We start from the raw sequence: 14745 nt of genomic DNA on the forward strand, positions 1-14745 counted from the left end.
CTTTTTACTGCCTTTTTATCCTGCTCTTTTCCCCCTTAGTCCCCTTGGAACTTTGAATGCATGTTTTTCATTGGCTACTTTTGGCCCCTGTAGATTCCATCTCTGGGTGGAAGGTGATTGGCTTAGGCCCAAGTCATAACCAACTTTCCAACGCTGGCATAGCGACTTTTCAACTGCTGCATCCTGCAGTTGGGTAGCACTCACGGAGGCCGCTCAAAATAAGGGGTGCTTGTTCCCTTACCTTGGAGCTGCATGGCCCTTATGTTGGTACTGGAAAGTAGGTTAGGATTGTGCCCATAATCATTTTGGACAGGTGGGACTTTGCCTTTTTTGTCCCAACTTCCCAGAGACATCTAGCTGGTTATTATGGGAAAGAGGATGCTAGGATAGATCTTTGTCCTGATCCAACAGGGCTCCTCGTACGTCTGTATACATTTCTGTCCCATTCAGAAACCTGTGAGTTCATAAAGGAGAACATAGTACGTGTGCTTCGGCATGTCTGTGCAGAAGAGGGCATCTTTATGTGTTCTTCAACTGGTGCTCCTTTAATTGGAGCACTTCATGCACATAAAGGAATTATTAGTATAACATAATAATGTATTGTTGAAACATTATAATTTAATATTGCTGGCATAAATGTTTGCATCTAGTATGAATTCATTTTGTCCTTAAGCTATGTAAAATCAGTTATATTTAAATGAACAACCCAGTAGAGAGTTTCTGTTTAGTATATTACAACCAGTAGCAGTCATGACTATTTGCCACTGAAATATGGTGTTCATCGCCTTTTTTGGTAAAGTGTGGCAGATTGGTTATGGGGTAATTTTAGACAGGCAGATTAGATTACAGTGATAACATGAAAAGTTTGTCCATGATCAGGGCTTAGATATTACATTTTTATTGAAAGGATCAATATACAATTTCATAAAAGGGCGCTTTGTTCTGTGAGTGAGAAAATAAACAATACCTGAGGCTCAACAATATTTTTCCAAGAGGCTGACTAAAATCAGCCTAAATCTTATCTTTGGAAATGAACCAAAGATAACCAAATGAAAACAACAGAAGCCATCTGCAACTCAGAGAAATTTCATTAACTTCACCTTCAAATTAAAACATACAAACAGCTATGCAAAATCGAATTCAGAAAGGAGTACCTGGACCTTGAAAAGCTCAAAGGTGTTTATTGGGTGTGTTAGACCATACACAACTTTCTCATTTTCTGCAGCAAATGTCCCTGCAATGAAGGAAGATGGAGAATAAAATCTCTGTATGCAACATCAATATAAGAACAGCTGAGCTGCTCATATCGTTTAGTCCAGCATCCTGCTTCCCCAAAGGAGACAACCAGTAGGAAAGACTGCAAGCAGTAGATGAAGGCATACGCCTCTCTTGCTGCTGCTCCCCTGCAATTGCTACTCAGAGATTTATTGTTTCTGAATTTGGGGGCATCTCACACATCATGACTGACAGTAGCCACTGACTGACTTGTTGAACATTGATTTGGGGGAAAGTAATTCGTTACACTTACCAAAAATTCTGTCCCAGATAATCAAGGCACCACCATAATTTTTGTCAATACAATATGGATTTCTGCCTATAGGAATAAAAAAATATTTGAAATAAACTGTTAACCAGACTCAAAAATATTCTGAATTTCGGTAGCATTTTCCCAAAGCATTGGTAGCTCTTCATGTATATTCTAACACGAATCTTACCATATATCATAGTCCTAAGAATCTCTCATACCTTTGTGACATTCTAGCTCATTCTCATCATTACCATATTGTGGCCTTTCAAAAGAGTTTTTTCACTTTGACCTCACTGCTGGTCTTTGGCCATGTGACCAAAACTTAACTTTTCACAGTGTAATCCTATTCGGTAGCACTGGAGCAGCGATTGCTGCACTGGCCTAATGTGTCACAAATGTGCCTAAAGCATGCTTGTGGCACCTGGAGAGAAAGCAGCATCGGCAGGAAGGCCTGAGCCATGCTGCCAGTGTGGAATCCAGGAGCAGTATCCAATGGAACAGGTTAGCTCCCATCACGCAGTGCAGGGGCAGGGGGAGTGTATGTAATGGGGTGGTGGGAGGGCGGAGAAGGGACAGTTCAGGCCCAGGAGGGGAACAGAATTGGCAGTGCCAGCAAAGGCTGTATCCTATTCCCCTCCTGGATCTGAAAGCCCAACAAGGCGCTTCTTGGACTTGCTCAAGCAATTGGGGCAGATCTGGAGCAGAACTGAGTAGCCCTACTGCACAGTCTGGGGCCTTACAAGAGGTAAGGGGATTGATGTCTCCTTAACTCTGAGGACACCTCCAGCCTGCTCCTAACCAACACAGGATACAGTGTGGACCATGTGGCCTGGCTGAGCCAGTGCTGGTTAAGTCTTTGGGCTGATTTAAATTGATTATGGAAATACCTCTGGCTACTGTGACTTTTTTTTTTTTTTTTTGCTAAAATGTTGGTAAACTTTTAAATCAGTCCTTAGGCAGTTTGAAGACAATACTTGGCTGAACAGCCTGGCCTCACAAGGTGTGAATACACCATGAGTACATACATCTAACCCCTTGTCCTCACACCTGGGTGCTGTCACTCAATTACATGGGAACACAGGCTTATCTGAACCATGCCTTGATGGTTCACCCACCCACCCACCCACCCACCCACCCTCCTTCCTTCCTTCCTATCTATCTATCTATCTATCTATCTATCTATCTATCTATCTATCTATCTATCTATCTATCTATCTATCTATCTATCTATCTATCTATCTATCTAAGCTTTCATACCATAAAAAAGTAAAGAAATAAAATAATAGAAATAAACCAGTAATTACAGACAGACAAACAGAGAGACAGACAGACTATAAGAGACAAAACCTGACAAAATAAGGAGTGACTTGACAGTAATCCCCCATCTGCATTGTCCTGGTTAAAATCAAATGGGTGAAAATTGAAAACTGGAGATTTTCAATTTAAAGGACAGTTGCCCTTACAAGTCCTAATAGTTGGTGCTGCACTTGGGTTTTATAGCATAAATAAATAAATAAATAAATAAATAAATAAATAAATAAAAACCACCACATACGCCCCATGTTTGGAAAAAAAATAGTACAACACTGAATACAATGGAATGCAACCATCTGCCAATGACACCATGTGGAAGCTTCATAAAAAGTGAGTGAACAAAGGAGGGGAGTTGTAGAGAAAAGCCAGGGTAAGCAATGTGCATGCAGTCCAGATCATATCAAAGAAAGAATGCTGCACACATGAACAGAAGATGTAATACTGCTTACCATGATGAACTCTATGATGACTAGGCGTATTGAGAATGAACTCCAAAGGACCAAGGTTGTGAATAGTCTTTAAAAGAAAATAATGCTCTTGTTAATGACGATGAACTTGAATTGAATGAAAACAAATAAAAACAGCAGAGAAGAAGGAAACAAAATTAGAAGGGCTAAAGCTTAATATTAAATAGCTAATCGATATAGCTTTTCACAAAATACCTTTTTCAAGCAAAAGGTAGGAGGAGACTGACGATATTGTATATTCAGTATTCATTCAGAAAAATCTTGTTGTATCTACAACATATATTCATCAATGAAGCTGAAATTCCAAACTCAAAAAGAAAGAACTTCTCCTAGAAATTGAAGGCCACGCCTTGCAAAAACATTCCACTGGTTTGGAAGTAAAACGAATATTATTGTTTAGCTTTTCATAAATGAAGCTGCATAACTAGGGGCAGGGGCACCTAGGGCAGAGACCATGTCACCATACCACATGATGTCATCATGTCACATCACTTCTGGGTTCTCCCTTCTTTAGAACTCAGGAACGCTTGCTAGCAGATGTTTAATTAAAGTGCCTCCAGCAAGTGGCCACATGTGCGCTCCCTAGTTTTAATGAGTCTCCAGCAAGCAAGACTCTTTCGAACTCCAAAGAACCCCGGAGAGCACACGTGGCCACGTTGCTTGCTGGCAGATGCTTTCTGGATACTCTTTACGAAAGTGTCTGCCAGTGACAGCTCCACAGTTCTAAGAATCTTCAGCAAGTGTCTGCTGGCAAGCAAGGTGACCACGTGTGCGCTATGGAGTTCTAAAGAGTTTTGCTTGTGTGCTGGAGTCTCTTTAAAACCATGGAACACTTATGTCCACGCATCACCCCCTTTTAGCCTGGTACCCCGGGTAGACCACCTCCCGCCCCCTCTTGTATTGCCACTGCATAAATGGTACCTACAAATCCCAAAATGATGCTTCAATGCTGCCATATGTGGTTCTTGACTATGTGTAAGATTCTTGATATGTTGTATATTTTTCTTGAACTTCCCTGGGATGGACCAGTGAGAAATCATTCTCTTGTTATTTCTCCTAGGAAGTAGCTGCTTACATAGGTCTCTCCCACCTTGTTTTATCTTCACAACAACTCTGTGAAGTAGGCTAGGCGGATAGAGAGGAACTGGCTGAAGGTCTCCAACATGCTTTTTTCACTAAGTGGAGATCTGAACACGACTTGCCTGTGATGTCTTGCTTAGCAGGATCAAGATACTCTATGACAGTGTTTCTCAACATTTGTTAAGAACATAAGAACAGCCCCACTGGATCAGGCCATAGGCCCATCTAGTCCAGCTTCCTGTATCTCACAGCGGCCCACCAAATGCCCCAGGGAGCACACCAGATAACAAGAGACCTGCATCCTGGTGTCCTCCCTTGCATTGGCATTCTGACATAACCCATTTCTAAAATCAGGAGGTTGCACATACACATCATGGCTTGTAACCCATAATGGATTTTTCCTCCAGAAACTTGTCCAATCCCCTTTTAAAGGCCAGATGCCATCACCACATCCTGCGGCAAGGAGTTCCACATACCAACCACACGCTGAGTAAAGAAATATTTTCTTTTGTCTGTCCTAACTCTCCCAACACTCAATTTTAGTGGATGTCCCCTGGTTCTGCTGTTGAGTGAGAGTGTAAAGAGCATCTCTCTATCCACTTTATCCTTCCCATGCATAATTTTATACATTATCCTTCCCATGCATAATTTCCCATGCATGTCCCCCCTCAGGCGTCTCTTTTCTAGGCTGAACAGGCCCAAACGCCGTAGCCTTTCCTCATAAGGAAAGTGCCCCAGCCCAGTAATCATCTTAGTCGCTCTCTTTTGCACCTTTTCCATTTCCACTATGTCCTTATTGAGATGTGGCGATCAGAACTGGACAAAATACTCCAGGTGTGGCCTTACCATCGATTTGTACAACGGCATTATAATATTAGCCGTTTTGTTCTCAATACCTTTTCTAATGATCCCAAGCATAGAATTGGCCTTCTTCACTGCCGCTGCACATTGGGGCGACACTTTCATCGACCTGTCCACCACCACTCCAAGATCTCTCTCCTGATCTGTCACAGACAGCTCAGAACCCATTAGCCTATATGTGAAGTTTTGATATCTTGCCCCAATGTGCATGACTTTACACTTACTTACATTGAAACGCATCTGCCATTTTGCTGCCCATTGTGCCAGTTTGGAGAGATCCTTCTGGAGCTCCTCACAATCACTTCTGGTCTTCACCACTCGGAAAAGTTTGGTGTTGTCTGCAAATTTAGCCACCTCACTGCTCAACCCTGTCTCCAGGTCATTTATGAAGAGGTTCTCCACTGTACCACTTCACGTGGTCCACCTATTCATCACTGCCAGTTACTTCTGGGTTGGGAGGCTAGATGCAACATGACAAACACCAATAAGAGGCTCAGGGTGGACGTGAGGGCTTTTTCGAGCAAGGAAAAACATGCTATGAGCTCAACCTACTGAGCCAAGCCTCTTACCACTGTGTTTTTTGTGTGTGTTCCTGGTCTCACTGCTGGGCAGCAGGGATCCTGTAGCACCACCAGACAACACCTCAGATACCACTGGTGTGACCCATACAACTAGTTGAGGAACACTGCTCTACGAGTAAGAGCAGCTGAATTGCAACAGAATAGAAACTGACTAAATTTTCACTGGGAATCTTAGTTATGCTCACTTCTCAACCATAATCTTATTTACACAGAGCAGGTTCACATGTGATGTCCAAAAGGGAAACAAGAAGCCTGGCAATAACTGAAACTGAATATTTATTTTAATTTTTCAAAAGCCAAAGACAACACATGCATTCACATTTGGGGTTCCCAAAACGCCAACAAATATCCTTTAGCCACAAAAAGCCATCTAAGAGTGAGAAAACTTTCTTCTTTCGGGTTTGCTCTGCTTCCATCATCGACCAAGCAAAAGAATCCTACTGCTTTAAGCCATGTGAAACACGACGACTCAATTCATTTGATCAAGTTTAAAAAAAAAAATTCTCCTTGAACCACAGCCTCAAACCTGAAAAATCAGCAGAGACCACACCTAGCTTTGGCCCACTTCATTTCAATTTATTTTTAAAATAAATATTGAAATAGTTTTGTAAAAATAGATCATATCGAGGTTCCCAATGTGAGGACTACTATGGAATGAGTTATGTTTCCATTTAGCTTAGAAGTGGGCTCGAACGACATATTTTATCAAAGTAGATGCTTCTAAGGCTTTTTCATCCACGCCAACATTGCTTATAATAATCCTTTGAAGGGTTTCACTTTATGTTCTGGACCTAATCCAGAGATCTTCATGCATAGCAATGGGCTGCCATTCACTGCCAGCAAACAGTTTTGATGCTGTCAGCCGCGACCACCTGCTGGAAGGGGGTTATCTGGAATCAGTCCCATGCAAATAAGTGATTGATACTTACAGAACTGACAGTGCTGAACATCTGTTTGGCAGTGCTCTCACATTCTTGGGTGCTAGAGGTATGCTTTTCCCCCCTGCTAGTACCCTTTTACAAATGCAGGATAGCATCTGTATGAGAAATACACATGAGGATGTCTATGTTCATGCATGGGGACTTTGATGTACTGGGACAATGGCCTCAATCCATAAAAAGTTCATTACGTCCAAGTTCCATTGAAATTAGCAACAACCAACTTGTATAATTTATTTCAATAGTAGTACCATGGGACAAGCTGAATTGTGCAAAAGGGATGACACAGAGAGAGAGAGAGAGAGAGAGAGAGAGAGAGAGAGAGAGAGAGAGAGAGACCTAGCAGACTGATACAGTAAGAAAGAAGGAAAACAGTAAACAGGCAATTTTTTCACTGGTGAGAAAGACATGGAGTGCCTTAAGGATCTGTACTAGGACCAGAGGCCCCCTTTGGCAGTTCTGCAGCATCATCAGAGTCTCTGGACATTCGGCAATGACATCATCATGACACTGACAAACTTTCAGGTTGCCAAGCTCCACGCTGCACAGAGCTCAGCTAGGAGGTGCCCGGCGTGCGGCCACACACCTTAAAACAGTGGTTATTATTATTAATTATTATTAACAGTATTTATACACCGCTTTTCAACAAAAAGATGCAAAAGAACACCAGTAGGCGGCCCCTAAAAAAGACACTGCTGGGGTGAGGAGGGCTAGTTACTCTCCCCCTGCTAAATAAAAGAGGAGCACCCACTTGAAAAAGTGCCTCTTACTCAGTTCCCCCTGGTTCTCACACATTTAGCACTGGGACCCACTTTTTAGAATGAGAATCTGTCAGGACCCACAGGAAGTGATGTCATGAGTGGAAGTGACATCAACAAGCAGGAAATTCTTTAACAATCCTTGGCTGCAATCCTATCCAGTATTAAGTCCCATTTACTATCATTGTTAAAAAAATATACATAGTAGCCACTTAGAAGTACAGGTCTGTAACATTTCCCCAAATGCAGTCACATACCATGGCAACATCATGTTTAATATAATAAAAATAAAATATTAAAATAAATGGGGACCCACCTGAAATTGGCTCGTGACCCATCTGGTGGGTCCCGACCCACAGTTTGAGAAACACTGCCTTAGAAGGAACACAGATTGGGACTGGTACATTTTAACTTGTTCATAAATAATCTGGAGTTAGAGATATACATCGAGGTGGTTAAGTTTGCAGATGAGACTAAACTTTGAGGATGGAAAAACCAAAGCAAATTGTGAGGTGCTCCAAATTGAGTAGACAGGCAACCAAAGGCAAAAGAAGATTCAATGCTATCAATAAGAGATCTTGGGGGTTGTGGTGGACACCTGAATGAAACTGTTGACTCGGTGTGTGGCAATTGTGAAGATAGCAATTGCCATGCTGGGGTCGTTAGGAAAGGAACAGAGAACAAGACTACAATATTTGTAGTCAAGATACGGTGTTGTCCCTAAGGGCAATTTGGCCCCAAGCTAGTACGGTATATAAATATTCAACTTAAAGAAATATTTGATTATTCAGCTACATTTTGTTATCTGATTTTTAATGATTGATTTGCTTTATTTTTTGCATTAATGCTGCTAATGCAGTCTGCAGAGAAATGGAACATGCCTTTTCAGAAAAAAAGCTGCAATATAATACATGCATGCATACATATGCTCCATTTTAGTGGGAAATAAACAGAAGCCTCATTTCCTAGCCAGAGTTATGAAATCTTGTGGTGGGGTGGAGGGAACGGATGGATGACTTATTTTGCATCCATCTCTCTTGTAGCATGTATGCACCTCAACTTGTGGTTTCAGAGTTTGTCAGCACCAAGGGAAATCATTATTACTTGGTACCTGCAGCCCATGAATATAGTTCTTGTTCAAATAATGAGAAAAAAATTGTGACATGAAGCCTAAGGGAAACTTTACATCTTGAGTAACAACTGCTCCTGTCACCACTGCACCATGAATCTTACTTCAGCTGTTTTGCAAGATACACACTGCAAAGGAACCACAGTTGAATATGGCATTTGTTTAAATGTTGCAGCCCTTATTCTGCAGCTGGCAAGCCTGGTTGCAAGGACCAACCAGGTCAGAACCTCGTTGAAGACCTATGCATCAAAGCCAGCCCTGAGCCCACAGTACCAGTGGGCAATGGTAGCATCCACTGAGCCATCGAATGGTATGCAAGGGGTGCCACGTGAAGCCCCCAATGCAGGGATTTAATCTAGGGTCCTTAGAAACATAGCACTGATACGACATAAGAATAAAACCATGATGTTTCAATTACTGATCTACATCAAGTAAAAATCAAAGCGTTATGTCAGCTGCAACTATAAATGTTTAGCAGCACTGTGGTAAATGCTGAGATGTACTTTGATGCCAATTTTGAAGATGAGTTGTGGGTCTGTGGGAAACACATGACTTTGCAAGCAGAAAGTCCCATGTTCAATTTTTGACATCTCAAGTAGGAATTGGAAAGAGCACTAACAGTCTGTGTTAGACCAGTGGTTCCCTACGGTGCCTGTGGACCACTGCGCTCACACTTGGATCCATTGGAGAACACTGACCGCACAGGGGCAGGATGACATGGTGATGCTGCAATAACATCATTGCACAATCATCAGTGGCTGCCAGGATGCCTCAACTTTTGGTCAGAGACAAAGGAAGGTGGGACGATCCACACAAGCACTGATGAAGCTACAAGGGCATGATGTCATGCCCGGTTGCCTGCCAAGTGCTGGGGCCAGTTGTTTGTGGACCACCTTCTGTTCTTCTGTGGGTAGGGAACTACTGGTGTTGACAGTATTGAGCTAGAAGGACAAATATAGGCTTCTTACGATTCTCTATGGTGCTTCCGCAGCTTGCAAACTATAAGTGGAACAGACTTAAATGCCAGGAAAACACGACTGATTTTCAACCACAGTGCATTTTCTTTGGCTGGATCAGCCTCTTTGAAAAGTGACAATACTGTACAAGAATAACCTGGTTCTGAAAAGGCTGATCCTACCAACCAAACAAAACTACTTCACCAAAGTCAAGACAATTTAAAAAAAAAAAACCCTTTTGGAATATAAATTCATATTTGAAACCATCTGGTGAGGAAACATAAAAATAAAAGCATGATTTGCTTTCTCTGCCGAAGCTGTTGTGTTAATTCTAGGCAACCCACCCATGTATTTTTACAGATGGACCTGGTGGCCAGATTTGTCATGTGAATTCTCTACAGGGAAGCCAAGGAAAGGCAGAAACCCTAGGATATGTGCTTATCTGTCCGGTTTCACACTTTGAAATTCTCAGCAAACCCTGATTTATTCATGGCCAACTGTTTTCCTATCTAATTAAGCAGTTTTCTACTCCAGCAAGCATGTAATATGGAAGTAGCCAAATTTCCACACTGAGCAGTGAAACAATAATATTTTTAGTTAGGAAGTAAAACAAGCTAAAGGAACCAGGACTGTTGGGATCATAAAGTGATTCGTAGGAGGTTAAATTTCTGATATAGCTGGACTCTAGGAATCAAGAGGTGAAAGCATAGCTTTTATGGATATAGTATGGGTTAGAAACTGTTTATACAATAAATACAAAGGTATTAAGAAATGTGTTTATAATAAATTATCTTGAAGGGAGAATGTTGTCACTCAGGCTTGTTTTTCCTTCCCCCATTCGAACAAAGAACTGCATGAACATGGCATTTGATGTGATCATTTCAAACATTATTTTCAATCAGAAGATTCTGCTTCCCATTGGACACACCCAAGGATGCTAATTTAGGGTCCAATCCTATCCAATTTTCCTGTGCCGGTGCAGCTGTACCAATGGGGCATGCAGTGCATCCTGTGGTGGGGAGGCAGTCACAAAGGCCTCCTCAAGGTATGGGAACATATGTTCCCTCACCTCAGGGATGCATTGCGGTTGCACCAGTGCTGGAAATTTGGATAGGATTGGGCCCTTTGGCATTTATACTTAAATCTATACCATTTTGAATCAGCTTAGGGCCTAATCCTATCCAATTTTCTAGTTGGTGCAGCCGTGCCAAAGGGGCATTCACTTCATCCTGTGGTGGGGAGGCAGTCACAGAGGCCTCCTTAAGGTAAGGGAACATTTGTTCCCTTTCCCTGGGGCTGCACTGCGGCTGTACTGGTGCTGGAAAATAGGATTGGGCCCCTAGTTGGTAGGAAAAGTATGCAATAGTTAATAACATTTTTTTTAGCAATTTCATTTAAATACTTGGTTGTTTATAAGAAAACTCATAGAGCATTTCAGGCCCAATTAAATATATATAATAAATAATCTTCCTTCAATGATATTAGAAGTATTTTTCCATGGTCTAGATCAGTGTTTCCCAAACTGTGGGTCAGGACACACCAGTGGGTTGCAACCTGATTATTGGTGGGTCGTGAAACTGGTAAGCTGGTAGCTGACTAGGAAAATATATTGAGCCCTATGGAAACAGAATCTGGGCCACACGTGCACGAGAGTAGTCGTGAGTACTCTGTGGCAACAGTTAAGGAGCTAGGCAAACAGCTAGGGAGACACAGTTGGTGAGCTACAACCTTCCAGATGTATTTTTACTTGACTTGTGAATAGGCAGAGCATGTCTTGGCTATTATAGAAGACCAAACAAAGGGGAATGCAAGATCACCAGAATGGTCCCAATTTGATGAACATGGAGCTCAACAAACACTCCAGAAGGTGCCTCCCACAGTGAAAAGGATAAAAATAGAGACTTGAGCAGCAGTTAAGGTGAAACATTTTTTTTTTAAGTCTGAGAAAGCTAGATGGGTCCCAATAGAGTGTCATTTTAAAAAGTGGTTCCTGGTGCTAAGAAGTTTGCGAATCACTGATCTAGATATTCTGTGTTTAGTGCTGCTGCCAGGTTACACTAGGCCCTAGGGCAAGACAAGACAAGGCCCTAGGCTCATAGTGTACTGACAGCCCCTCCCCCCATGGCCTACTGGGCAGGGCTCAGTGGTGTCCCCTCTGCTCCTAGTCTTCCTAAAGGAAGTGATGCTGAGGCCCTGGGCAGTTCCTAATCCCTGCTCCCACCAGCCAATACACCAACAACCTAAAAGAAAGCTGGAAAAAAGGAAAAAGGGATACTCCACTGAAAGGATTTTCTGCTTATAAAATCCTCCAGTGAAATCCTGAACATCTCATGCATTTTCATCTTATGAATACCGTTTAGTGAGTTGTTCTTCAGTATCCCACAGTTCATGCATTCTACTTACACTGGAAAGAATTATGTTTATACAGCTAGTAGCCCAAACCTATGAGGGATCCCATAACTATCGCAAAATGGTCACTGACAGTGTGCAGAGCACTCCAATGGTGGCCATTTTGGGAGCCCTGCCACAAGAGGCGGCAGCACTTCCTGGACATCATCAGACCCTGCCACCTGGTAGGTGGGGACGAAACTAAGTAGGGAGGGGAGGCTGCAGGAGGGGTGAATCCATTGGTGACGTCACACACCAGATCCTATCCCTTCCATCAGCAGTCTTCCTGCCCCCTTTTTCTCCTTGGACTTGCACCAGATAAAGAGCTGGTGCAGATCCAAGGTGAACCACTGTGGAGCCGAAGCCTTATGGTAGGGTAAGGGGATTTAGATCCCCTGTTCCCTCCTAAACCTCTCAGTCTGCTCCCACTTCCCACACTAGATACAGTAAGCTCCTTTTTGGTATGGCTGCACCAGCGGGGGCGGGGGGAGGCGGAGGAGGATAGGATTGAGCTCCAGGAGTCTTAAAGTAACTAATCTACAGGGTAACCCAAAGGTAGGTGGACAGTAAATGATAACATTTATTCCACCTACTGTCCACCTACTTTTGGGTCACCCTCTATATTTCTCTCAACATTTGATAAAACTACCTTTGTTCTGAGGAAGAGTTCACTAGCCTGAAACATATCAAGGATTCAGAATTTCATTTTATTATAATACATTTCATTTTATAATAATAAACATATCATTACAGTGCTTTGGGGTCTCCCCTCTTTTTTCCTCAGATTGCAGTAGTTTAGTTTTTATTATTATTATTATTATTATTAGACTAGTAGACAATCCAATGGGTAGGGCACAGGGCAATGGGAGCCAGTGGGAACCACAGAGGCAAAGACATCAGTGGCACAAGTTGGCTGACTCACATCATCAGTGCCTTTGTGGGATCAGGTGGGTCCTGGGGGAGAGGCGTGGCTGATGGGTTCATGTTCCCATCACTGACGCCAGCCCTGCCTGTGTGCAGCTCATGAAGGCTGGCTGCCAGTATAGCAGCACACATATGTGGGCCCCCCATTCCTGATAATGGCTGGTATGCTATAGCACACGTGCACCTGGCTGAGAGCCAGCAGTAGAAGCAGAGTTAAAGGATTTTATTGAGCATTATGGTGATTCCTCTTGTGTCCAAGCTGCCCCCTTCTTTTAACACAAGAACTTTTTTTCTTTTTTTCAGATAACACAGAAACTACTTTACAGATAATTGAAACTTTTCCAACTGATATATGTCCTAATATATTTCCAAAATAGCTTTTGTGTGTGTGTGTGTGTGTGTGTGTGTGTGTGTGTGTGTGTGTGTTTGGTTATATTAGTAATTTAAAAAAACCTGGTAGCATCATTTATCTAAGGTAAAGGTTTCCTTCGGAGAACTTTCATGCAGAGTAGTTATCCGTGATTTAATGTTGCAATAGAGGTAGCCTTGAGATGAGAAAGGTGTGTGTGTTTGTAATGGAAGCACACTTAATTAAATATAAATATACAGTTCACATCTGCCAGACAGCAACATCTGAACAAAATTAGGTTTAGTTCTGTCACAATAACACCTGGACTCTTTTCTTTATCAAAAGCACAACTGCTTTATTTATCCTAACAGCCCATTGTGATTGTGCTCTTTTTTTTTTCCTTTTTATAACTAGCAGACCAGCGTAGTATAACTTTCAGATTTATAATATTTTAAAAGCCGGGGTCTATTGTACATAAAAGGCCAAGTGTAACTGCACAGCAAGTAGGCCAAAGCAATATGCACAGGAAATCTGAAAACAGAGCCTCTCTAATCAGGATGTGAAGGCCTGGTTAGGGTACTCAAGTCCCAGAACTCTGAATGGCTTCCTTACAGGAATACATAGGCTACTTGAAAGAAAATAACTCTGTCTAGAATGCATAAAAAGCACGGAATATTACTAAAACACACACACACACACACACACACACGTAAAATGTATTATTACTAACAGACTCACAATCGTGTGTGAGTGTGTGTGTAAAATTTTAAAATGTACAGTGGGCCCTCCTTGTCTCCTTGTTTCTGTGCCTCACTAGAATCCACTTCCAGTCACATCCAGGTGGTGTTCTGAGGTTGAGGAAGGCCCATGGAACCTTCCTCAGTCTCAGAACACCTCCCCAACGCAACCAGAAGTCATGGACGTGAACCAAAAGTGACTTCCAGTCACATCTGGGAAGCCTTCTGAAGAGCCTGGAAGGTCAGTGTGACTTCTGGAGGGGTCGAACCAGATCCCAGATGACTCCTTGTGGTGCTGCGAACTTGGCCCTCAGTGCTTTTCATTATCCACGGATTTTGGTATCCACAGAGAGGTCAAAATCCCCCATGAACACTGAAGGCCCACTATATATATCCCACTTTTCATAAAGACTCTAGAAGCTCTAGAAGCAGAACTTCAGTGTTTTCATTTCCTTCCAGTCTGAGAGTGTCCACTCTGCTGATTTTGGCCGTCTCTAAAAGAGACTTCCACTCTGCCCACGGCGAAAAGGCTTTCCCCATTTGGAAAGCCTCCAGCCGTGGTAGTTGCCTCCATCTCTGGAGGAACTGCCTCCCAAGGGACACCTTTCTGGTCGCATTTTTTCATTTCTCCTTGGCCTGGCCTTGCTCCACAAACAGACAATGTATACCAGCAAACTAAGGATAGGTAATTTCCCTCTCTCTCCTTCCTGCAACACTCTGACAACTCTTTCTCCT

General features: G+C 42.5%; 1 protein-coding gene across 1 annotated transcript in view; it reads right to left on the reverse strand.

Annotated features, from left to right (window-relative positions):
- Nucleotides 1-14745, reverse strand: part of AGMO (alkylglycerol monooxygenase) — a 157066-nt gene that overhangs the window by 82018 nt on the left and 60303 nt on the right. Inside the window, exons 6-8 of the mRNA XM_066629137.1 lie at nucleotides 3292-3358; nucleotides 1529-1594; nucleotides 1155-1234 (exon numbers count right to left, since the gene is read on the reverse strand). Of these exons, the coding sequence (XP_066485234.1) occupies nucleotides 1155-1234; nucleotides 1529-1594; nucleotides 3292-3358 (213 nt within the window). The remainder of the gene's footprint in view (nucleotides 1-1154; nucleotides 1235-1528; nucleotides 1595-3291; nucleotides 3359-14745) is intronic.

Source organism: Tiliqua scincoides, chromosome 5 (assembly GCF_035046505.1).
Source record: "Tiliqua scincoides isolate rTilSci1 chromosome 5, rTilSci1.hap2, whole genome shotgun sequence".
Classification (NCBI taxonomy): domain Eukaryota; kingdom Metazoa; phylum Chordata; class Lepidosauria; order Squamata; family Scincidae; genus Tiliqua; species Tiliqua scincoides.